The 25,456-nt window shown below is 41.7% G+C and overlaps 2 protein-coding genes across 4 annotated transcripts in view; one reads left to right on the forward strand and one right to left on the reverse strand.

Annotated features, from left to right (window-relative positions):
- Positions 1 to 1,484: 1,484 nt before the first annotated feature.
- Positions 1,485 to 22,884, forward strand: GPRC5B (G protein-coupled receptor class C group 5 member B). 2 transcript variants are annotated; one of them, XM_034782774.1, is made up of 4 exons: positions 1,485 to 1,683; positions 12,701 to 13,714; positions 17,935 to 18,047; positions 19,399 to 22,884. In XM_034782774.1, the coding sequence occupies exons 2-4, from the start codon at positions 12,709 to 12,711 to the stop codon at positions 19,441 to 19,443; spliced, it is 1,164 nt and encodes a 387-aa protein (XP_034638665.1). In that variant the 5' UTR covers positions 1,485 to 1,683; positions 12,701 to 12,708; the 3' UTR covers positions 19,444 to 22,884. The 2 variants fall into 2 exon arrangements, with proteins under 2 accessions (XP_034638665.1, XP_034638664.1); XM_034782773.1 differs by having other exon boundaries at positions 1,640 to 1,775.
- The window catches only part of IQCK (IQ motif containing K), a 99,435-nt gene continuing 96,862 nt past the window's right edge, over positions 22,884 to 25,456 (reverse strand). For both annotated transcript variants that reach the window (XM_034782776.1, XM_034782775.1), the window contains one exon: positions 22,884 to 24,991. In XM_034782776.1, coding sequence (XP_034638667.1) covers positions 24,891 to 24,991 — 101 coding nt within the window. In that variant the 3' untranslated portion in view covers positions 22,884 to 24,890. The remainder of the gene's footprint in view (positions 24,992 to 25,456) is intronic.

Raw genomic sequence — 25,456 nt, forward strand, 5'->3', positions numbered from 1 at the left:
ATGCAAGCAAGCCCACATATTCTGAGGCTAAAGATGAAGGTTAATTCTGGATTGTTTGAGGCAGTACCGTTAGCGAAGAAAGTACATTTCAAAACAGAACTTTTTCTTTAAAAAGATCTGTGTGGAAAAAGCTGGGAGTGGGGGGAGACAGGTGGGGAGGGTGCTTCCTCACATCCAAGATGGGCACTGATCGGTCCATGCTGACGAGATGATTTCTAATTGCATGAGAGTGGCGCCTTGCCAGCAATTGGAGTGAAACCATAAACAAACAAACAAAAATCCCCCACAATATAGAGTGGTTGCCATTTATAGGGGCTTTACTGAATCATACTTTTCAACTAGTTTAAAAGGGAACATAGTTTCTGTTTAATATATTCTTCTGGAATAACATATTATCATTGAAGATTTCTGTGTTTCTCTGGAGGGCATGATTCCTAGTGAAGCAGACGCTCAGTCCCACGCATATGAACATGCAGTGTGCCACTACTAACCAAATCCACCTTCAGATGGATTACAACTCAGTTAGAGTGGAAACCAAGGAGAGCGGCAGAATATAGCTGATTAGGCTGCTTGTTCCAGAGGTAGGAGGCAAATTCTGAAGACTTCCTAAAATCTCTTTTGACTATACAGGCCCGGCTCTTGAGTTTTTGCTGCCCTGGGCAAACTAGTAAATATCACCCACACAAAACAGTCTCTAAACATTTTTCTGCCCTTAATGTTTAGCTGCCTTCGAAGCCAGTGGCTGCTGTGCAGTTGCATTTGAGAAGACTCCATGCCACAAAGATTTTGTGGCCAGCCAGCCTGTGCTGTACAAGTCTCTCTTCTAAATATTATACGTTTTCAGGTGTGTATATGTCTAGACTATACATGTACATTATGCATATGTAACAGTATGCATTGGGATGTGCATTTGTGTGTGTATATTTGCACACTATACACGTGTAGCTAATTTATTCTATCTGAATTTATACTGCACTCATCAGTGCAGCATCTGCACATGTGTATATTCTGTGTGACGTGCAGGTCTGCATGAAGTACCTGTGTTTGTCACACGATGATGTGTGTCTGTGAATAAGTGCGTGCGTATCAGTGCATGTGTTGTCCCTGTGGGTCGCTCACCCTGCATGTGTGTGTTGTGCGTTTGTGTATGTCAAGTGTCTGTGATGCCTTGCACATGGGTTCTGTGTGTGGGAATGGGCACGTCCCGTTCTACCTGGGTCACACCTGTGTATCTGTGTACTAGATGGGGGTATGTGTGTCACTACACGTGTAGCGTGTGTCCTGTCCCCCTGCCCATGTGCCTAGCGCGGCTCCCGCTCCCACGAGCAGGAAGGCGCCGGGGGCGACGACTTCCCTCTGGCGGGCACAGCGGGGCTCGGGCGAGCTCTAGCCGGGCGCGCGGGGAGGGGGCTCGGCCGGGGCGGGGCAGCCGCCGGTGGGAGGGGAGCTGTCAGCCCCGGCAGTACCGCAGCGGAGCTGTCAGCTCTGCCCAGAGCTCGCCGAGCCTCGCACAGTGCGCACTGCCGGGGCGGGCGCTGCTGCGCCCTGTGCACGCCGGGTCTCGGCGCTGGGCTCCACACCCCGTCCCGGGGCAGACATGGGACGTGCCTGCGGGCTGTGAAGGAGACAGTCCCCCGCCGCCCAGGGCCACCGACCGCCGGCGAGCGACCAGCGAACGAGCGAGTGAGTGAACGCGGGCAGCTCCCCGCCACGGCTCGCCTGGGGCAAGGAGGGCGAGCGAGCCTTGCACGGGGGTGGGGGACCGGGACCCGGAGGTGAGCTGGGGCGGGGAGCGAGAGAATCGGGGGCGAGCGAGCATTGGAAATGGGGCGCGGGAACCGGGCGAGCCTTGGAAGCGGGGGGCGGGGGAACCGGGCGAGCCCTGGAAGCGGGGGGCGAGGGAACCAGGCGAGCCCTGGGGCGGGGGAACCGGGCGAGCCTTGGAAGCGGAGGGCGAGGGAACCGGGCGAGCCGTGGGGCTGCAGAGCGGGGAAAGCGGAGGGGTGAACGCTGAGGGAGGGAGCAGGGGCCGAAGGGACGGCGCACGGACTCGGGGGAGGAAGGCACAGACGGGGGCTGAGCAATGAGGCGTGGGGGGCAGCCAGAGGGACAGAGCAGCCCCTGCATGGTGGCGCATTCCCAATCCAGCCCTCCCTGGCCGGGGCAGCACAGCCCTGATCAGTCCTGCGCCCTCCCTGCTGGGCTCCTGGCTTGTTGGGTTGTGTGTTTGTCGGGGGCGGGGGGGGGGGGTTAGAATATTTCAATCCAATTCGCATTCATTTGCAAAGGAAACACCCCCCGCGCCGTTGCAGCTCATTTCGCCGGGAGCTGCTGCTAATACCCAGGCTGCTTTCTGGGCTGTGCTTTATAGCCTCCGCCGCCTTGGGCGCGGGACACAAGTTGTCAGCGGGGGGGGGATGTTGGTGGAAGGCAAATCTCCCGCTCCGGCTACCCAGCTCCAGTGCTCCCGCTCCTCACAGGAACGGGGGGACTCACTAGGGGCTTCGTCCCCGGGATTGCGCCCCCCGGCGTAGGTAGGGGCGGCCGCTGTTCAGTGCAAAACAGCAGGGGACACAACGGAGCTACCCGGAGCCGGAGCAACGGAGGGCAGGAGCCTTGCTGGTGGGTTGCGGGAGCTGAGCCTTGGTAATGGGGGGGAACCACGATCCCGCGTCCTGCTGCAAGCGAGGGGCCCCAGTGCACCCGAGTCGGGGAGAACAGCTGGATTAGTGGGTGGGTTGGGGAGCCAGACAATCTGTCTCGCTCTCCACCCAGGGGTGCTGGAACAATGTGTATAGTGGGGGTGCAAAGAGCCATTGAACCAAACTGCAAACCCTGTACATGATGGAAAGCCCCCCGCTATCCCTAGCTCAAGCATGGCTAGAGACATCGGAGCTGAAGGGCCTGGGGACCCAGGCTCGCTTGGTACAGTGGAGCCTTTGAGGGTACGCTCAGGCTCCCCTTGTTTGGAGGTGCCTGAACCTCGAGAAGATGTTGCTCACTGTGTGTTGATTTAGCGTTTACACGGGAAGATATTTCACAAGCGAGCGGCTCGCCCCACCCGCAGCCCGGGTAGACCCCAAACACTCGTGATTGTAGGAGACAAACGCGACAGAACTGCAGCCCCTGCTTTCCTCTTCTGCGCCTCTGCAGCTCCGGCGGAATTAGCCTGGTGGCTGACAGCAGGCTGGAGATAGGACTACGAGGGGGATTAGGCTGGATATAGGACAGGGAGGGGGGCTGTGTGCAGCTCCGGGGGAGGCGGGGAAGGAGGCTGGAGCCTGAACTAGGGGAAAATAGTGCAAGAGTCTGTCACACTTGGGGTTGGGGGACAAAGGAAAAGAGGCAGGAGCTAGGACAGAAAAAGCAGGCGGCTGCAGGCAGGATTAAGGGGAAACTGGTGAGCAGGCAGCTGCCTATAAGACTAGGGGGACTGGGCTGCTTGGCTCCTCTTTAGGGCTCCATTCTGCTTGTGACCTAAGCACTTTGGATGCCACACCAGAGCCAGAAAATCCTCCCGCTGGGAGCTGGAGGAGAATCATAAGGGATCTGGGTTGAATGGAGAAAAGCTCTTTGTTGGGCCATCCCCATCACTGCCTTTGTTAGGGCTCAGCAGTATTTGTTTGGACGGTGGGAGCTCTGCTCAGCTGGTGCAGCTAAATGTATGGGAGCTGGTACCTTGTGCATATTACAGTCTAGGGCAGTGGCTCTCAACCTTTCCAGACCCCCGTACTTCCTTCAGGAGTCTGATTTGTCTTGGGTACCCTGCCGTCTTATTTCACCTCACTTCAAAAATTACTTGCTTACAACATCAGACATAAAAACACACGTGTCACAGCAAATTACTGAAAAATGGCTTACTTTCTCATTTTTACTATATTATAAAATCAATTGGAATATAAATATTGCACTTACATTTCAGAGTATAGAGCAGTATAAACAAATCACTGTCTGTATGACATTTTAGTTTGTACTGACTTTACTAGTGCTTTTTATGTAGCCTGTTGTAAAACTAGGCAAATATCTAGATGAGATGATGTACCGCCTGGAAGACCTCTGCCTACCAGCAGAGGTACATATGCCCATGGTTGAGAACCACTGGCCTAGGGCAGGGGTTGGGTGATTTGTTGTCTAGTTAACAGAAAATTCTTATAAACATCATGCCCTTAAACAGCCAAATAGGGACAGGGACTTAGTACTTCTTTGAACCCTTTGTTTATACCTGATCTAATGTTTATCCCAAAGATAACAGGATTTCTTATGTCAAAGCACTTAGACTGTAAACATTTCTGCAGTCTCTATCCCTGTATGCATGGTATTTTACATGTAAGTTGGCTGTTGCATATTGAAGGATCCTCCCCACTACATCAGAAGAAATTGCAATTAATCTTTTTGTAACAGAGTGGAGAGAGAGAGAGAGTCCATGATTTAAGTTCTTACATTAATAGGGACATTCCTAGAAGTAAAAGCCAGCAAGAGAAGTGATCAAGTGCATAATCACTTTAATGCAAAACCCAATGCTCCTTAGACCTTATAATTGCACGTATCTAGACATGGATGGATGACGTAAAGAACACGACTAAAAGGAATTCAGAACATCTAGAATATTAGAATGAATTTCAGTTATATTCAGCACCGCAAAGTATTTTTAAGATACAGCAATAGTTATTCTACATATCCCATTTGTGAATGGAGTCACAAATTCTATAGCAGCTGAGGTACTGAGCTCTAAAAAGTATTGTGTTATTGTGCAGAGTAAGACTAAATCACTGCCTCGTTTTTGCATACAACGCAGAATCTCATTATTAATTATTATTCTGGAAATACATCTCTTCAGCAGTCTGATCTCAGCTTAGCTGTTGCTACACTGTTATCAGTCCTGAAGCTTATTCCTGAGATCTGATAAGAGGACTGGGTACAAATCCTATGTTATGATTAATTTCTAACTCATAAGCATCTCTACACAATGCTTCATGGTGGTGGAAGCATTTTCTTTGTGGCAAGTATCCGTGACTAAAACTAATAGTGAGGAAATCAACTCGTGTCATGGGGCACACTCACCTCTTGCAGGACCTCCTGCTGGCCATTCTGGGGATTAGCTCTGCCTGCTCATGCTCTCCCTCTGGTGATGACCTCTCAGTCTGCAGCCCTGCTCACTCCCAGATCTGCAGTCTCCCCTTCGTGGCTTGGCCCTCCAGCCAGGTCACTAAAGTCCTCCCCTTCCAGGGAAATCACAATCCTTCCAGACCAGCTGTCTGGCTGGCATCTCCAACATCCTGCACGACTTCCCAGTGGCTGGTAGAGAAACTAAGGCCCACTCTCTATACTGGATTCCAGCGCAGGGATCCTATAACAAGCAGGCACAGTCCCTGTGCAGTCCTATCCCTTGCTGCTGTTTCCTTGGGCTTCCTACATCCCTGGTTTCTACCCTCTCTGGGTTTGCCAGCCTCAGACTCCCTCCACTCAGGGGGTCACTGCAGTCTACTTCCCTACACACCCCTGTCTCCAGCCCCTTTACACTCCTCCCTCTTCCCAAGGAGTAACTGTCCTATTTCAGCAGCAGCCTTTCCCAGCAACAGCCACCCCTCTCTGCAGGCTGCTACCTGGCTGGATATAGGCCCTGCCTGTTCCTGAACAGGTAGACCTGTTCCTCTAGTTATGGCTTTCTTCTCCACCTCCTCTCGACTAGGTTAATTGGCCCATCTGACCTCCATTTACCCCTTCCATCCTGTGTGGGGTGGACACCCCATCACACCATGTAAGACAGAACAGGATTGGTAGCTGTACCACTAATGCTTTTATATAGGACTCTTCTTCCTGTTCAAATTTAGACAAGTGGATGTTTTTACAAGGGTATCCTCACATGTAAAATGCATTGATTTTTAGAAGTTTAAACAGTTTAATAATGATACATTATATAACCATCTAATGTAGCAGAAAAACTTTATTCGGGTTAAGAAGTGTTGATTTAAAAAAAAGTTTTATTTTAAAAAAGTGCAGAGCACCAGGGTATCTTTCTGTGAGCTAGATTGGCCAGATGCTCAGCTGAAGTCAGTGGAGCTGTGCAGATTTACATCAGCTAAGGATCTGGCTCAGCTACTTTAGCTGTGGAAGGTCAGCCTGACAGAAGCATTATTGTAAGATTCTTAAACGTGACAACTTTTGGAAGATAGCTTTTAGGCCTTCAGTCTCCTTTTAGTTGTTTATAATTGTGCTTTGTAATTGCTGGAGTGGCTTGGTGTCCACCATTCCTCCTGTGAATCATATACTGAGGCCAGACTCTACTCTCAGAGAAAAACAATAGAGTTAGTTTGGATGTGGACTGGTGTAACTGAGATCAAAATTTGAGCCTGTATTTCTGGATATTCAAGCCACTCTGATTTTTTTGCGTTGGGTTGCAGTTACTCTCTCGGAGAGGTATTGGAAATATAGTTTATTGAAGAGTCTAAAATATAGTGTACATATTTCTTTTTCAGGTGCCCAGGGTTCCAGGCTGGGTTAGACTTATGGCATGAAATTTAATTTTGGGAAGACTCTGTTAAAAATAATTCTATTATAGGTTTGCTTCTGTGCTATAACTGCCCCATTCAAAACTGTTTTTCCTCAGGCTACTCCAACTGTGTTGGATACTCTGACACTGCCTGTGTCTATATTGGATGTGTTTTTGAAATCTCCCAATATTGCATAATTACTGATGCAGTTCGCTCAGTGGTAGCAATGGTGGGAGCACTAATGTAGATAGTGTCTTTTTAAAAAAAAAAAACACCGTGGGCTCCTATAACCCTGCTCAGAGCAGGTCTACACTGGTGGTAGTGCAAGAGTGGAAGATTTCCCTCTAAAAGTCCAGTGTAGACAAGGCCTCTGAGTCTGCCCACTACTGCATGGTTATAACACAGGTTGGTTTGGTTTATCCAGTGTGGACATGGTTTTTGCTCCTTCCAAAACAACCCTCTTGCCAAAAAACATGTTTTAGACTTCCCATATGGACCCATTTAAACTACAAAAGAAAACAGGCTAGGATTCTGCCATGTCCCTATGCTATAACATGAATTCTTCTTGTCTGGCAGAACTCTGTAACAGTGTCAGGGACAACATTTTAGCTGTGGTTTCAGACTGACTATGAAATGCAGTTAAGGTCCATTCTACACGTCAAATTGTAACCAAGTTAGGGGCCAAGTGTGTTGTAAACAGGTTAAATCAGGGGTTCTCAAATGAGGGGTCAGGACCCCTTAGGGGGTCGTGAGGTTATTACAGCGAGCTGTCAGCCTCCACCTCAAACCCCACTTTGCCTCCAGCATTTATAATGATGTTAAATATATAAAAAAGTGTTTTTAATTTACAAGGGGGGGGGGTCACACTCAGTGGCTTGCTATGTGAAAGGCATCACCAGTACACAAGTGTGAGAACTACTGGGTTGAATTGCATGATTGTGCTTACAGGAGAGACAAGTCCTTTGGCTAGAACCATGTTTGGGAGTGCTTTTAGACACTGTTACAAGACCCAGTGTAGACGGGACCAATGATATGACTCAATAATGCCATACACTAATGCACAACTACAAAATGGAGAATAACTGGTTAGGCAGTAGTACTGCTGAAATGGATCTGGAGGTTATAGTGGATCACAAATTGAACATGAGCCAACAATGTGATTCATTTGCAAAACAGGCAAATATTCTGGGGTGCATTAACAAGTGTTATATGTAAGACACAGGAGATAATTGTCCCATTCTACTTGGCATTGGTGAGGCCTCAGCTGGAGTATTGTGCCAATTTTTGGGTGCTACACTTTAGGAAAGATGTGGACTAATTGGAAAGACTCCAGAGGAGAGCAACAAAAATGATAAAATGTTTAGAAAACCTGACCTATGAGGAAAACTTCAAAAAACTGGGCACGTTTAGTCTTGTGAAAAGAAGACTGAATGGCGGACGTGATAAGTCTTCAAATATGTTAAGGACTTACAAAGAGGACAGTGATCAGTTGGTCTCCATATCCACTGAAGACAGGACAAGAAATAATCAACTTAATCTGCAGCAAGGGAGATTTAGGCTAGATATTAGGAAATGCTTTCTAACTAGGATAGCTAAAGCCTGGAATAGGCTTCCAAAAGAGGTTGTGGAATTGGTCATTGGAGGCTTTTGAGAACCAGTTAGACAAACATCTGTCAGGAATGATGTTAGGAGTACTTGGTCCTGGCTCAGCTTAGGGGGCTGGACTAGATGACCTCTCCAGATCCCTTCTAGTCCTACATTTCTATGATGCTACCATACTGAAATTTGACATGAAAAAAAACTCCCAGGAGCAATCCCAAACGTTTCCCTAGTTGCTGTTGTAGATATTATGGAGCTTTCTAAAGAGAAGAAATAAATATCTCCAAATTACAGTACACAGCTCTCCCAAAAGTCACTACTTGAAAAAACTCCCAGTAGAGTTTGATGAGACTGGCTTTTTCTGAGTTTGATTTTGCTGGAGGCTTCCCTCTCCAAAGAAACCTACCCCTTCCTGTATGGGAGATAAGAATATCCAAATAGGAACAGGAAATAAATGATGGACTGACAATATGACTGATTACCCATGGAGCACAATCTCCATGGAAACAGACTGTCCTAGAATAGCTCAATCACATGAGGATTACATGACATGAATAAAGTAGCCAGAACTGGAATATATCTCAGAATTGGAGATACTTGTATTTAATTCATTACCCTCAGGTCTTTGGAGAGCAACTAATCAACAACGCTAGAATTGAAACCAGTTTAGTATATTTCTATTCTAATTTGGATGCAGTGAGATAATGCAAATTTAAAGTGATCTTAATTTAAAGGGCAGTTTCTCATATTTTTTCCAAACCCAGCAGACTTTAACGTAGAGTGAAATCTGAACGACGATCCACACGATCCATTGCTTGAATTTAGTTCCTGTGGTTTCCAATATTGCACTGAATCCTTTAAAAGTGGACTTGCTCACTTCATTGTAAATGGGAGTTGAGGGGGCTCAGCACTTCTCAGAATCAGGCCCTTTAAGAATTGTGTCTCAAAACATGTTAACCAAGTGACTATGACTTTTGGTAAAGTTAATTACAGTAGTATGTTTTCTGTGTTTCACTCTTTATTCATTATTCCACATGAATCTTTAATTACACCCTGGATTGTAAAAAGAACGAGGAGTACTTGTGGCACCTTAGAGACTAACAAATTTATTAGAGCATAAGCTTTCGTGGACTACAGCCACATTATGCTCTAATAAATTTGTTAGTCTCTAAGGTGCCACAAGTACTCCGGTTCTTTTTGCGGATACAGACTAACACGGCTGCTACTCTGAACCCTGGATTGTAGTAATGCCTCCTCAACTGTAGATATGGAAGCCTCTCATTTGCTATTGATCTATTTTCAAATCCTGATTGGTAACCCTGCCTTTGATACTTATGCCTGCTGAATTTAAACTTGTAATTAAGTGGTTTTTTAGTTCTATTTTTCAACAGAGTGCGGTGAACCCCAAAATCTGTTTCTTTCTCACTCTTGTACCACTGAGGACATGATCATTAAACACATGTACATTTCTAGACTGTGATTCAAGACTACTCAGCAACTTAGGGTACATCTACACTACAGCGGGGAGTCGATTTAAGATACGCAAATTCAGCTACGTGAATAGCGTAGCTGAATTCGACGTATTGCAGCCGACTTACCCCGTTGTGAGGACGGAGGCAAAATCGACTTCTGCCGCTTTTTGTCGGCGGCGCTTACTACCACCTCCGCTGGTGGAGTTACAGCGCCGATTTGGGGATCGATTGTCGCGTCCCAACGGGACGCGATAAATCGATCCCCGAGAGGTCGATTTCTACCCGCCGATTCAGGCGGGTAGTATAGACCAGACCTTAGAGTAGTCAATGTGCTATCACAATTGTTCAGGGACTGAGCCTACATCTCTCAAATGGAGTTGTATCTGGCCTACATTTGTTAGTGCCAGCTATTCACCTTCCAACATGGCTTGCTTCTAGAAGCATGGTTTGAGACTAAACTGAATTCTCAAGACCAACAGGGTACACTGGCACTAATGGATTATAGGCATGCAATACCCCACAGTGTCTGTAAAGATTTCCTCCCTGCACTGTATTTCATTCTCTGCAGTATGAGTTTAGTAGTGTTCTTTGCCGGGTGCGTTTGGATATTTAGAAAAGCCCAACCAGATGCCTGATCCAGCAAACTTACTCCTGTGAGTAGTGCTTACTCATGTGAATAGTCCCATTGAAGTCAATGAGACTTTATTGTACGGACTGCTCATGTGTGTAAGGGATTGTAAGACTGTAATTCAGAATAGGTCCCTTTTTGATTAATTCCATTTTCAGACTCCAATGAATGTATTCAGTATAACAACTGTTCAATTTAAAAGTAAACCTAGTTTATTGGAGACTAAATTCCCCTTGGTAAGGACTTGACTGGTCAAGTGAATGGGATAGGGAACTCAAACATTATAAAAAACAAACTCTTTTTACTCTATCAATCAATTAAAAAAAAAAACCATATAGTTTGGTTGAAAAATAATCATTAGCCCTGGTGGTGTTTCAATACATCATTACTCAAGTTAAGCCCATTTGCGTGATAACGGCAGGTTAGAAACGCATCACAGAATGATGGAGGTAACCTGTTATTCCAATGAGCATGTCAAGATAGTTGTACACTTTGTTTTGTTTGTCCAAATCATATTACTTAATTGTAACCACATTACTGTTTCAAATTAATTTTTTATATTAAGTATTTCTTATTTATAGTACAGATGAATAGAAAAAGCATTGTGCTTCTGTATTAGTATATTTACTCTCCTGGTAAATGAAATAGAAAATGTTGTTCAAAATCTTTGATCTTAGCAGAGACCTAAAATGGACATTGTTAATGACACAGGGTAGTGGAACGAACGTTAATTTTTAAAACTGCTTGATATGTCCACGCTTACAGCTTTGATCATTACAGTACCATAATATAAACAGAGAAATCACAGCTCTTACCTTTAGTAATCACACGCTGTTGTAGTCTGATAATATAAATAGTTATTGCAGTAGTAGAATTAAAAAAATATAACTTTGATCATTATGTTCAATTTGATAACACTTTATAGTTACATTAGTCCTTGTCCAAGTCATGTCAACTTATTTTCAGGTTTTCAATGAGCTGTATTTCTGATCTGCAAAGTATCTGTACAAATTTACCAGTTTGGGGCTGTTTGCCTGATTCTTAGGAAATCTGTCTTTATCAATAGCTTCTTTTTTCCCTTGATGTACATGTTCAATATGCCACATGGTGATATGCTGGTGCACAAGTAATGTAATAGCTTACATTTATGTAGTGCTTTTATATCAAAGGATCTCAAAATACTATGGGCTTATCCTTCAAATGCTTGGTCATGTGAATAGCCCTTATCACATTAATAATGCCACTGAAATCAATAGGGCTATTCCTGTGAGGGAATCAGGCTTCATATATGATCCATATTGGACACATTTTACCCAGCCATTGAAGTATGGCCATCACTGGGATGGAATGCATGTTTTAAAAGTGACATATAAAGACTTTTTAAAAGCAATTCTTTTGCTTTAAGAAGGCATGAAAATGAAGACCACTATTTCTCTAAAACTGCAGGGAGAATTTAGGGAGGCAGCATATAACTAAAGGGAATTAGTCAGAAACCTTTGGTTTTGCTGCTGCATTTGCGTGTAATATGACTGGATATGTTGTCTTCCTAGAGAATTTAAAGTTGTTTACTTTGAGGATGCAGAGACCATGATGTTCCATTTTTGTTGTTTCTCTTTTTGGGTGGCTTTATATTTGCTAAGAACAATGACTCATTCTTTGTTCAGTTGATTAACAATGCTGCATGTGTGCAATGTACTTCTGCCACAGATAACTTTTGTAGTTAAGCATTCCCTGCAGTAAATGCAGAAGATCTCAGGATGGGAAGGCAGGGGAAGGAATACTGTGTGAAGAGATGCAAACTGAGCAGAATGAAATTTTAACGCAACACAGACAAACATGGGAAAAAAAAGTATTTTGTTTTAAATGCAAACTTTATGTTCCTTGTATAAAAAGTAACGATAGAGCAAACGACTGGATCTGATTTTACCTTAGACCCCCTCTGAAATGGGGGTAATTCCATGGAAGGTAACGGTCTTACACAGGTGTAAAATCAGTGGCCTGATTCTGGTGTCACTTATATTGATATTGAAATCAGCCCTGTGTTTATTTAACAGGCAGTTTAATTTATACACATTTCATTCTCATCTTCTCTATTACATTTGATTACTAAATAAACACAGGTACTTTATCATTCATTGCTTCATAAATAATTTGTTTAGGCAATAATAAAGGTTGTATTTGAGGTTGAATCCAAGTCCTGCATTTGGAAATGTCTTTACATTATGTAAAAACAAAAGGGAATCATTTTAAATTCTGAATCCAACAGGACAACAATAGCTTTTATGGCTTAGGGAAGCAGGTGAAGCTGAAAATCCAGTGCAAATAAAAGTAAACGTGTTCCTTGACATGAACAATTGGAACAAACTACTTCCCATAGTGTGCAAGCTATGCTTCCAGTTAAAATGAGATCTCGAAAGGTACTGTGTAGTAAATGATGTTTTCTAAGGAACAGCTTAAGCACAGTCAGCTAAAATAAACAATTATTTTGTCACTTTATCTTATTGTCTCAGACAGAAAAATGAAAACCCACCCAGCCATTGTTTTCCTCCTCCTCTTCGTCATCAGTTATGGCTCTTCTGAAAACTCAAGTACGTCCAGAGGGTGTGGACTGGATCTTCTCCCCCAGTATATTTATCTGTGTGACCTGGATGCCATTTGGGGAATAGTAGTGGAGGCAGTTGCTGGAGCAGGAGTGCTGACGACATTGCTGTTGATGCTGATTTTGCTAGTGAGGTTGCCATTCATCAAGGACAAAGAGAAGAAGAGCTCATTGGGAATGCATTTCCTCTTTCTCTTTGGGACACTAGGACTGTTTGGGCTGACTTTTGCATTCATCATACAGGAAGATGAAACAGTATGTTCCACTCGAAGGTTTCTGTGGGGCGTTATCTTTGCGTTGTGCTTCTCCTGTTTGCTAGCTCAAGCCTGGAGATTACGTAGACTAGTTCGACATGGTAAAAGTCCATCTGGCTGGCACCTAGCTGGCATGGCAATCTGTCTTATGCTGGTCCAGGTCATTATTGCAACGGAGTGGCTAATACTGACAGTTGTGAGAGATAAGAAGCTGGCCTGCAATTATGAGCCAGGGGATTTTGTTATGGCTTTGATTTATATTATGTTCTTGATGATGGTTACCATGGGAGTCTCTCTGTTCACCCTGTGTGGAAAGTTTAAGAAGTGGAAGAAAAATGGAGGATGCCTCATTATAACGATTTTTTTCTCGATTCTAATTTGGGTAGCTTGGATAACGATGTATCTGTTTGGCAATACTGAACTGAGGAAAAAAGACAAATGGAATGACCCCACTCTTGCCATTGCACTGGTGTCCAGTGGTTGGGTGTTCGTTATTTTTCACGCTATCCCAGAAGTTCATTGCACCATTCTTCCGTCACAGCAAGAAAACACACCCAATTATTTTGATACTTCGCAACCAAGAATGCGTGAAACTGCTTTTGAGGAAGATATACAACTTCCTCGGAGCTACATGGAAAACAAAGCCTTTTCAATGGATGAACATAATGCAGGTAAGATTTTACTGTATAAACGACCCAATACTGTCTTATAGTAAGAGAAGAAAATGTATACATTTGCTCAAAGATATTTGTTCTAGTGTATTTGGTTTGTGACAGAGCTCATTCAAAATGCCAATCCCTCCCCCTCCCCCCCCCAGTTTGTTTTTTTCACGATTTCCCATGAAACAAATATTTTGAGGTGTTTCAAAAACTGTAAACCGAAAAATTCCAGAAATGTGTGTGTGGTTTTTTTGTTTGTTATTTTAATGGTGGCCTTTGTTTGAAATAAATTATTTTAGTTTTTAAGGAAGATTAAAATGAAAGGCAAATATTCTGTTTTCATTTGGAAAGAAAAAGGCCACTTTCTGCTGAAAAAAATTTCAGTAGAAAATCTGTAATTAGCTCTAATTGTAAAGATTAAGCTACAAGTAAAATATTTCCCTAATAATATGACCTGAAGTTCACAAGAGAAAATTGAATTTATTCATGCTTCTTGCTTACTCAGCCTGAATTTTTTTCTCATTTATACCATTGTAAATAAGTAGTAACTCTGTTGAGATCAAAAAACTTTCTTTGCTCGTGTCAAAAACACATGATTAGCAAGGGCTGAGTGCATGGAGCGCTCAGCATTCTTGGGCCACAAAATAACTGATCATACATTAAATGTATACCTTCTTTCACAGAAATGGGTCCCAAAGTTCTTTTCTGAGACTACATAAATAATGTGCCTGGTGCTTTACAAACAAGTATAAAGACAAAGGCTCTGTCCTGCAATGTTTACATTCTGGATAGAAAATATGTAGACAAAGGATGAAAAGCAACTGAATGGATGCTCTACAAACTGTACTCGCGATGTATGAAGGAGTTGCTTTGTTTGTCACAAAGTGCAACTGGGGTGAAATATGGCAACTGTGTAACATGAACATCACCACTAATGCAACATTTTAGATGACAGGAAATGAAGAATAATAGATCCAATTGAAATCACAGTGAAATTGGCCTTAACTGACTGTTCAAGGGGCCAGCAAAAGTTGGTTGTCTAGCAGAGACAATCACTAGCTAAAACCGGAACAACATTCTAGTGGAAAGGACACAGGGATACTTATGTGGCTGCTTATGGCAGAGAGCTGCCTGATGGAGGTCCTTAGCGCAGTTTTCGTTCTAGCTGGGTAAGAAGTGGGTTGTATATTTTTAAGGAACCAGCAGCAGAAAGCATCATCGCTGTTCTTAGGTTTCCCTATTGTTAAAGCCACTAAGCATTTTGGACCTGATTCCCACCCCTCACCCCCCTCAGCTCATTTTATACTGGGGTAACTAGAATTACTTCAGTGGAGTTGTTAGAGACTAATGTAGACATAAAAGAACACAGAATTGGGCTGTTTTAAATAGATGATGATATTACTGTATTATGATTCTCTAAACAAAAGCCCACTGTTGTAATGATTGATTTGTCTCTGATATTTACATGGTGAGGATTTGTAAACTTTTTTAAATCTTCCAAATATATATACTTTTAAAATGGGTCCTTTATCTCTGTTTAAAGATTCTAATGTAGCTCAGACAAGCTGATCCTTATTTCTAAATAGTTTTTTATTGTTATCCATGCTTGATATTTTTTAATGGAGATTGTTGCAATCTGCTTTGGACTGTGTGTTTCCTTAGTAAAATAGTTATATGCGTCATTTCCCCCCCCCCCCCCCAGAATCATTAAATGGCATTATTTACTATAGCCTAAGTTGCACAGTGGTGTTTTAAAATTTGGCATTGTATTTGCAATACAATCTTGTTAGGGAGGTAACTAGATTTTCCCATCTGATATCTCTGGTATTAGTTGTTATGATGAAAAACAAATGTTTATTTGTGCCCTGTGGAGGTAAAGCTATGTCTTCACTAGAAACATAGTAGCTGCATTGCTTCAGTGTAGACACTCACTACAGTGAGGGGAGGGGTGACAGCTATCCTTTTTAGTGTAGGCCTGGCCTAAGGGTCACCTTGGAAGAGTATCTTGCATACATGTGTGTTGTGAGAATGTTGGTAAAATACTTAGAATTTACACAAAACAGACAATGTTGATGAACTCCCAACACTTCCAGCAAGTGAAACGTATGGGAACTGAGCTATTTCTATAAGGCACACAGGATTTGGTTCTTACCCAAGTTTCCCAGACAATTTTAGGTTTTTAATCTACAACTTGCTTATTGTTTTTAAAGTTTCTCCTCTATTATGTTAAAGACATACAGATTGAATGATTAGACAAATTCACAAAGCAAACTGTAAATGTTATAGTAATTTAGGAATTACTTGCAGTAATAGGTTTTTAAAAAAATTCAGCCAGCAACATGAAATTTAATTTGACATTTTCTTGTTAAGATTTGCAAATAGATATGTGAATTACACCTCTACCCCGATATAACATGACCCAATATAACATGAATTCGGATATAACGTGGTAAAACAGCGCTCTGGGGGGAAGAGGGGCTGCGCGCTCCGGCGGATCAAAGCAAGTTCGATATAACGCGGTTTCACCTATAACGCGGTAAGATTTTTTTGGCTCCCAAGGACAGCGTTATATCGGGGTAGAGGTGTATATAGGCAGTAAAATAGATACGTAATACCTTAATTTCAAATGGTACACTGTAATCATCTGAAACTATTTCTTAGTGCATAATAAATGCCAGTGTAACCATTTATGCTAAAACATTGAGAGGAGGCCAATTTATATATTAAAAAAGATGTATTACTGATCGTGAGATGGACATGTTTAAATATTGACCTGTGAGTAACATAATAATACATAGTATTTAAATAGTGCTTTTCATCCATCCTTTTTAAAGTACTTTCCAGAGGAGGTAAGCATCATTAAAAACTAAATTTCACATGTGTGTGTTTGCAGGGCCAGGGCCTAAAATTATGTGTAATAAACTATTGTATGGTAAAAGATCAATAGTGATCTTCATCTCTGTGCACAACTCCTATTGATAGGAGTAGCAGTAGTAGGGTGACCAGACAGCAAGTGTGAAAAATCGGGACGGGGGTGGGGGGGGTGGGGTAATAGGAACCTATATAAGAAAAAGGCCCAAAAATCAGGACTGTCCCCATAAAATGACATCTGGTCACCCTAAGCAGTAGACTGAGGGCAGTATATAGCTCTATGAATTATGATCAATTTTAAGTCTTGCTGTACACATGGGGTGAAATTCCAGCTCCAGCGAAGTCAATGGCAAAACTCCCATTGACTTCACTGGGGCCAGGATCTTACCCACTGACTCTAGAATTGTAACGTGAAATAAATGTAAGAGAGAAATTCTAGTTCATGAGTGGCTGAAATAGGCATGTTTTGATCTACAACCTCATACCTATCAATAATAATATTGAGGTGTAGAACAACTGTAATGACACAGTTTGCATATACAAATGAAGGCATATTGTCTGGCTGCAGCTGAGTTCAGTGAAGCCTATTGTTCACCTCTGAACTACAATCAGATAGCATATGCAAATCTCTGCTGCCTGACTGGCTCAGAGGTAAATAGCCACACCTCTTAACTTCATCTCTCATTTAACATGTAAATATTAAAAGAAGAAAAATGATGCATTAAAATTCATGACTGTCATAATGGATAGACTCCCAGATATTACTGATATAAACAGCATTTTATCTTTTGCTTCAAGACATCTTCATGATCAACCTATTCAAAAGCAATATTTGTGTAATATTTCTAGTTTCTCAAAGTAACTATAGGAGATATTTGGAAAATCATTATGCACTAGGCATTCTGAAATAATGCTCAGGGGGTTGTGTTCACTGGCTCAAACAATATTTTGCATGTCTTTTTTCTGAATATGAAAAGATGCAGAAATGTTGTTTTACTTTACTGCTTAGTGCATGCACACTGAAGGATACCTGATGGGAAATACTAATGAAAAACACATTAGCAGTTGGAATTTATCTCCAGTTATTTCTTCTTTTCCTGTGCCAAGCAGTTTCTTTAATTTAAAAGTAAACTCAAAGATGCAACCCAAAATGTATAAATATAACGACAGAGGCAGAATAAAACTGAGGGACAAAATCATGGCTTTAAGTCAATGGCAAAACTACCTCTGACTTCAGCGGAATCCGGATTTCACCCTAGATCACTCTTGTAATTTTTAAAAATATGTATTATTCTGACACATGAAAAGAAGGGTTTAATTTGTTTGCATGAGAATAAAAATGTCTCTTGTTCTAAACACAGCTTTAAGAACGGCAGGATTTCGCAATGGCAGCTTGGGAAGCCGACCTAGTGCTCCCTTTAGAAGCAATGTTTATCAGCCAACTGAGATGGCAGTTGTGCTAAATGGTGGGACTGTAAGTATAAAAATGTGATAATGTACGAGTCTTGGGTATATAGTGGGGAATGTGCAACCGCTACTTATTGAATGAACTTCTGAGGTTAGACTGCTTGTTCATATGAAAGAAAACACTATAAATGAAATCTCTAGCAGCGAGTATGCATGTAATGCTTCCATTCCCCTTTTGAGATTATTCAATTAAAAAAAATTTGGACTTCTTTACTTGGCCATTCAGTTTAGATTGAATGAACCAAGTTTTCTGCTAACTATCTATATCCAGTACCTCCTTTGGACGAATGTAACAAAGTGACAGTTAATAACAGTCTGATTTCTGCAAGTTACACTTTTGGTTACAGTCCAGTATATTCTTTGGCATAAGAATCTTTGCTGCAGATAGCTGATATCACAATTTCACTTTCCTTGTAAAATCTATATTTTTCACTATATGGTGAACACCAATTGAGGTGTACTACCCTTGGAAAGAAATATAAGAGGGGAAGGTAAAATATCTTGGCTAATGTGAATTAATTTTCCTCTCAAACAATGGTTTGGCATGCTACTATTTGATAGATATACTGTTATTCAAGGTCATTGCAAGAATGGCTTAGAGTCATTCCCATGGTGTGTATAATTTGCACTTGAGGAATTGCCTATAGCTTTCTCCTCTCGTTACAAAAAGGAGAATTTTCATTCCCACCTTTTCATGCGTACCTACATGCTTCTTAAAAACTTACTCATGGGCTGGTAAGTTGGGTTTTCATTATTTTAAATCATGAGCTGATTCCATAACTCAACCTGCACATTAAAAAAACCCACAGGAAGCTGATCTGACTGAAGGTTTTTTTTGTTAAGTAAGAAGAGTTATTAGATCTCAGGATTTTCCTTTCCTGGGTAGTACATTGAGTGATACATCATTCAAAAGTGATGTAAATACACTCATTCCTTGCTCTCAGAATAACTTACAGGGCCCATAATGAGCACCATACTTTTAGGTGCCAGCATTAATCCATCCCTATATTCCCTTACACCAGAATAAGGAGCTCAGGGAAGAGGCAGGTTAAGGATGAAGGGCTAGAGAGATTTTCTGGGGGTAGGCACAAAGCTTGTTCCTGGAGAATAATCGCACATACAGTAGTTAAAGATGATTACCTTAGACAGTAAAGCAAAATAGATACATATATACATATTCATCCCTTTTTTTTGTGGTGAGGTACATGCATTGTACAAACTGAAGATAAGCTTTGTTATACCTTTTGTTGTAGAACGGATAATGCTATTACTACTAGACATGTAATGTAGCATATGTTAACACTGTTTTCTGAATAGTCTGGAACTCTTAGTTATGGGTTTATTATCCTTATTTCCAGATACCAACTGCTCCACCAAGTTACACTGGAAGACACCTCTGGTGAAAGGCTAGAGGTTCTAGAGATAAGAATCGTTGTTACAAATGTTATTCCTTGGCAGTGTCTTTCTAAGGGAGGAATCAATAATACCACAACAAAGCAGCCAGACATCCAGGAGCTTTGGAATCCTTGAGAGGATTTTATGTAAATGTGAATACTGTTAAACTGATGAGCTAAATCACAGAAACAAAAAAACTCTGCAAAATTCAGGATGAATTTAATTTAAAATAGAAATAGGCACACTTTGAAATGGAAGAGAGGACACTGTGCATTCTTAAATGTGAGATATAATCTGTCTGTAACTAGTGTGCGAGGCAAGCCTGATTTTGGTTGGTTTCCAGCTGTTTGCAAAAAAACAACCTCCTCTCCCGCCCGAACTCTCCCTTACCAATTTAATCCATGCTGCCATAAGAGATTGCCACTACAGTGTGAAAGTATGCAGGGTTTCTTCCTACTTTATTTTTTTCTCTCTTCATTTCAAGTGTTGTGAAGTGTCTTGGTTGATCCATTATCCATCTCTATGTGAATGTCATTTAGGGTCAAGCATCATCAGTCTGTGGCAACTAAATTACCATTTCTCAACAATGAGACGTGATCCACTTAAGGGGGGAAAAAGGTATCCGATTCGGTTGTGGTGAAAGGAAATGACTGTGTATGCTTCATGCAACTTTGTCAAGCAACATTTGTTAAGAGTGAAGGTAGAGACAGATCACCTCAGCAATGTAGAATCAGACACTGCAGTTCAAGATGCCCTGTTGATGCAGTCTCACTCCAGCGTACAAACAGAACCACGTGTTCTCAAACCCTTGAGAATTTTTTTTACATATGTACACTTGGGGGCACTAAGTCAAATTATGGAGGGACAAGCTTCAGCAAAGGCTCTTAGCTGAGGAGAGAATGTAGCTTGGGGTTGCCAAAAGGAGTCCCATAGGATGATGGATTAAAGGAAACCTACTGTATTACACAGAACTCTGTTTGTGTTCTGATGGCTGATCCTGTAAGGTGCCAAGCAAAAACTCAAGGGGATGGGAAGGTATCGATCACCTTCCAGGAGGAGCTTGGTAACTTGCGGGATTGGACCCTCTCTTCCTACTGTTGGAACTGGTGCCGAAACCCCTGCTCATGGGAGTAGCCCTATTGACTGCAATTGTTTGTGCATCTTAATGTATGTGTGTCTTTTAATGCATAGCTAGTAGAGTCTCCACTCTGGAGGTTCAGGGCTTTTTGTCTTTTGGAGTTGGGATAAGGTAGATTCTTTACCAAGGCTTATCTAGGCTATGTAACAAGTTCTTACTGCCCATTATTCTTGCCATGGTTTTCGTTACTTTAAAGCGAATCATTCCTTTATTATTTAGCATTTAATACATATCAAACCTATGAAAGCATCATTGTATCCTCATTGTTTGGTCAACATTACTCCTAGCTTTCCTAGATACTAAAAGCAATTGTTTTTACATGAGGGTGTGGGTTACGTATAAGGGTGAAAATTTTGCATATGTTGTAATAAATATATATATATATTCTATTTTCAAATGAAAAATAAAATTATAATATACAAAGAAAACTGAATAGCTCAGTAGCTTCACAGAAGGATACTATTTGCTGCATACTGCAAAAAGAAAAATAAGCTGTTTATTTTTTTAAAAGGCTCCCTGTTTCTTCATGTACCTCATTTCTACAGTAAACAGACCTAATCCTGTAGTCTTGTACTCACATGAGTAGATCCCATTGACATCAATAGGTCTACTCACAGGTGTAAGGGCTGCAGGATCAGGCCCTAAGCATTACACACAAGATATATTTTGCCATTCTTGCCATGATCACCTTATAGGGTTTTATTTCTAACAGCCCTTCTGGTTCAGGAACCATACTTTTCTGTCATGCATGATTAAAGGAACATGTTAGATCCATGTCTAATGTTCCCAATAGAGGCAAAGTGGAAGCATGTGCTTGCTTTTAAGAGAAAAAAAAAATGGTTTTAGTCTCTTGTTTAGGTAACTAGATTGTCTAAGAAACTGAGTAGACTAGAGGTGGATATTGCATGCTATCCAGTAATCTAGAAGTACCTCTAGCTGTTAAAGTTGTGATCAGATAACCATTAATTATCAAAAATATCATTTTATTATCCCAGAAACTGCATAATTTGGAGTAATATAAAACCTAGTGGTGATGTGTGTCTGCAAAAGTTTCATTGTAAACCGTCAATTTAAAAAACGTTAAATTCTCTGAAAAGGTCTTTATTGTAAAAATGTATAAGATGACCATGGCATAAATGGGAGGGCAGCTTTCTTTTAAAATATTTATCATGCTACAGCTGAGAAGTATACATTCAGTACTATACGCATTTTATAGATCTTGGATAAATTCTTTCCAGGATAGTTATTTTGTAAACATTTACATGGTGTTCAGTTTTCTAGATGGGAATGGATTAACAAAGTAAGGGCCTAGTCCTGCTCCAAAGGAAGTCAGTAGGAGTTTTGAGGCCCTAAGCGCAGACCAGGCCAGAACCTGCAAACCTTTGCTCACATAATTAGTCTAGGGTTGACAACCCTCCAGGATTGGCCTGGAGTCTCCCGGAATTGGCATCAATCTCCAGGTGATTATTGAAAGCAATCCAGGAGATTTTAACAAAATGACATCACATCATGGGGGTGGGGGGGAGGGGGGAAAGAGGGAAATCTCCCGGAATAGCTTCAGAGTTGGCAACCCTAAATTAGGCTTTGTCTATACTACCAAGTTTTGTTGACAAAACTTATGTCGACACTCAAAAGTCGACAAAACAGAAGTCGACAAAGGATGTTCACACTTGCTCCGTCGACAGATCATGTCCACATTGTGGGCACCATCATCAACAGTGCGAGCAATGCACAGTGTTGTGGAAAGGTGGAACTGATTGCTGCACATCATGGGAAGATTCCCTCTGAGTTCTCCCTCAGCGGCTGGGAGCGGCATCATGAGTAGCTCTGTGAGCTCTCCATGCCGAAGAATGTCAAAGCAGTGCAGCAGTCTGCCTGCCCCAGTGTTCCTAGTGCCGGGCAGAACAGGCGTATTCCAATGATTTGCTCTTCGTTCCCCACAGGGAGCAGCACACTTCCCGCAACTTGGAAAGGGAAGGGGCGCATACTTGGAAAGGGAAGGGCAGCAGAGTTCAAAACACTGAGCAGAGCGATCAGGGCAGGCATTGTGGGATACTGGCGGAAGCCAGTTCTGCTGACAAAACAAACAGCAGTTTCTACACTGACTCTTTGTTTTTTCTTTTCCCCTTCCTTTATTGTCAATCTCTTGTAGGGGTGGAAGGTTTTTGTCACCGAAACCGGGCGTTTTTCCTGAAAAAAAGTCGCATTGCAGTGTATACATCTCTCTGTTTTGTTGCCAAAAGGCAGTTTTTGGTGACAAAACTTGGTAGTGTAGACAAAGCCTCAGTTCCATTGAGTGGTCATGTGAGTTAGGACTGTTCACATTAGTAATAGCATGCAGGATTGGGTCTGCAATTTGGAGTGGCGGAGGTGTGTTAACTGATTAGAAGAAGGAGTTTATTCATTTTCCAACTTCACACAACTAGAATAAGCAACTTATTTTTGCCATTTGATAGTCTAATGCCAAATGCTCCAAATAACATGTGACTGAAGGCACCTTTGTGTTAATTTATTTTTATTAATGTAAACAAGTTGTTTACTTCTGCCTTTTAGAATGTAGAGCATCTGTGATCAAAGTACTATGTAACTGTAAACACAAATCTTTCAGGATTGTTATAATTAGCTTTTATACTATAAAAGCTACTATGTTGTCCCTTTTAAAATTAATAATGGTTATTTCCTTCTGGCTCTTACCTATACAGAAAAATGAAATCTAAAACATTTTAAAACTTTGTTACAGAAAACATTTCTGTAGGAAGTGGCTTCTATTCAATGGCTAGAAAGTAGTTCACAGCCATACATTAAGACCCAGTCCCAACTGCAGTGGGAGTTGAGGGTGCTTACCACTTCCCAGGAGAAGTATAGCACCTTACAGGATGGGAGCCCTAAGTGCACACAGTTGTTTCTATAAATAAGGTAGATGTCAACTGTTGCAGAGCTAGCTAGTTTGTATTTCGTATCAGACAGGTATCATAGTTGGCTATGTTTGAGTTTGATGCCTTGGGTCTAACCAAAGGTTGTGCAAAAGGGAGCACTGTAACTTTTATAATTAAACAATTGGACTATTCTACCAGCTTACAAGATTACCCAGCAGGTGCTTTTTATTAATTGAGGAGAGCTAATGCTCATTTTTGATAGATAATATATATTTATTAAATGTATTAATGTGTGTTTTATAACGTACCCTTTTTTCCGCTGGTTGTTGCATACTGATATCTTAAGTACACCTCTGAAGGATTTTCAAGACAATCAATGTGTACCATAATGACTGTATATAAGTATACAAAATTAAAAAGGTTGTAAAGCATGGGCAAATGTTTTATTTTCAAAATGCTGTTCTTAACAAAAAATAAAGGCATTACTATTTACTTACAAGGTTTGTGGTAACTTGAAGTTATAGTTTATCTTAATCTTTAAATACCCCATAGCCTATTGATATTAGAGACAGAATTAGCCTGTAGAGTATCCCACCAAGTTGGTGACACTAGGTGAAATGGTACCAATATTAGTTTTGACTATACATCTTATCAAGCACCATTTAAGTCAATGAGATTTGTCAGAGTTAAGTTTGTCAACTCTGTAAATAGCTTTTCTAAATGTGACATTCAGTCTGGTGCAAAAGGCCCACCGATGACGTATCCACTAGGGAAACTAAATAGATAGTGGGGCAAACTGAGGCCCTTAAGGGCCTGCATGCCCATTGCCTTGCACCTTCTGTAGTTACATATACCTATGCAAAAATGGGCCTAAACTGCTACCATTTTGCTCTAATCATACTCTCTTGGCACAGACAAGTGACAACATAAGGCCCTCAGACTGTTTTTAAGGAGTGTTGAGCAACCTTAGCTCTCGCTGACTTCAGCTGGAGTTGTGGATGCACAGCATATCTGATAGTTTGGGCCCTTGGGGTAGATTCTTAGCTGGTGTAAATTATTATAGCTCCACTGAAGCCATGGGAGCTATGCCCATTTACAGTAGCTGAGAATCTGCCCTTTCATTTTACACCCAGATCTTGTATGGGCAGAACTGCCATTTATTTCAATGGGAGTTTTCTATCTAGCTGGAAACTTTTGCCTGAGTGTTTAGGATGGGGCATGAAACCTTTGGCCAAACTCAGCTCTTGTTATAAGTGGGCACAATTCCACTGATTTCATAGTGTTCACTTATGCCAGGGCTGAATTTTTGCCCATGGTGTGCTGAATGACTGCAGAACCAGGTCCTTATGTGGCCCATCTTGCTTTAATATGTGAAGTGTTGTACATCAAGCATGTAACTCTAGGAGAATTTCCAAATCAGATAACCAACCATACAAGAAACTCAGTCCATGAGCTCTGTATTTTGCGGTGTTGGTGAAACAAACAAAATCGGAACTCCAGAACAATCTGGTGTAGGTTCTTCTGAGTCTAATTTGCTTCCCACTGCAACCATATAAAAACAAAAATATTAAATGTTTAACTTGCTGCAACACACACAGGAATGGAAGTCATTTCTACATTTCTATTGTAAGCACATTGCCTGCATCCTAAACGAGTAACCAAGCAATCATCATTTTTAGAAATGCACAGCATCTTCCCCTGAAAAAAATTCTGTCCTCAGATCCTCATACACAATCCTCAGTGACATTCATGGGCATTGTCCCATACGTAGGGACATTCAGGGGCATTGTCCCTATGTAACTGGGACAGTTACATAGGGACAAGGCAGAATTTTTCTTCTAATTAGAAGTCATCAGGATTGTTCACCGGGGAGTCAAATAAAGTAAAAGCAGTTGAGGGTATGTCCACACTGCAGTTAAAATAAAAACCTGTGGCTGGCCAGTGCCAGCTGACTCCAGCTCGCAAGGCTTGGGCTAAGGGGCTGTTTAACTGCCATAGACATTTCAG

The sequence above is a fragment of the Trachemys scripta genome, chromosome 10 (assembly GCF_013100865.1).
Source record: "Trachemys scripta elegans isolate TJP31775 chromosome 10, CAS_Tse_1.0, whole genome shotgun sequence".
Classification (NCBI taxonomy): Eukaryota; Metazoa; Chordata; order Testudines; family Emydidae; genus Trachemys; species Trachemys scripta.

Coding starts and splice junctions, on each gene's coding strand:
- GPRC5B (XM_034782774.1), top strand. CDS start 12,709: ATGAAAACCCACCCAGCCATTGTTTTCCTCCTCCTCTTCGTCATCAGT. Junction 13,715..17,934: donor AATGGATGAACATAATGCAG/GTAAGATTTTAC, acceptor TTCTAAACACAG/CTTTAAGAACGGCAGGATTT. Junction 18,048..19,398: donor TTGTGCTAAATGGTGGGACT/GTAAGTATAAAA, acceptor CCTTATTTCCAG/ATACCAACTGCTCCACCAAG.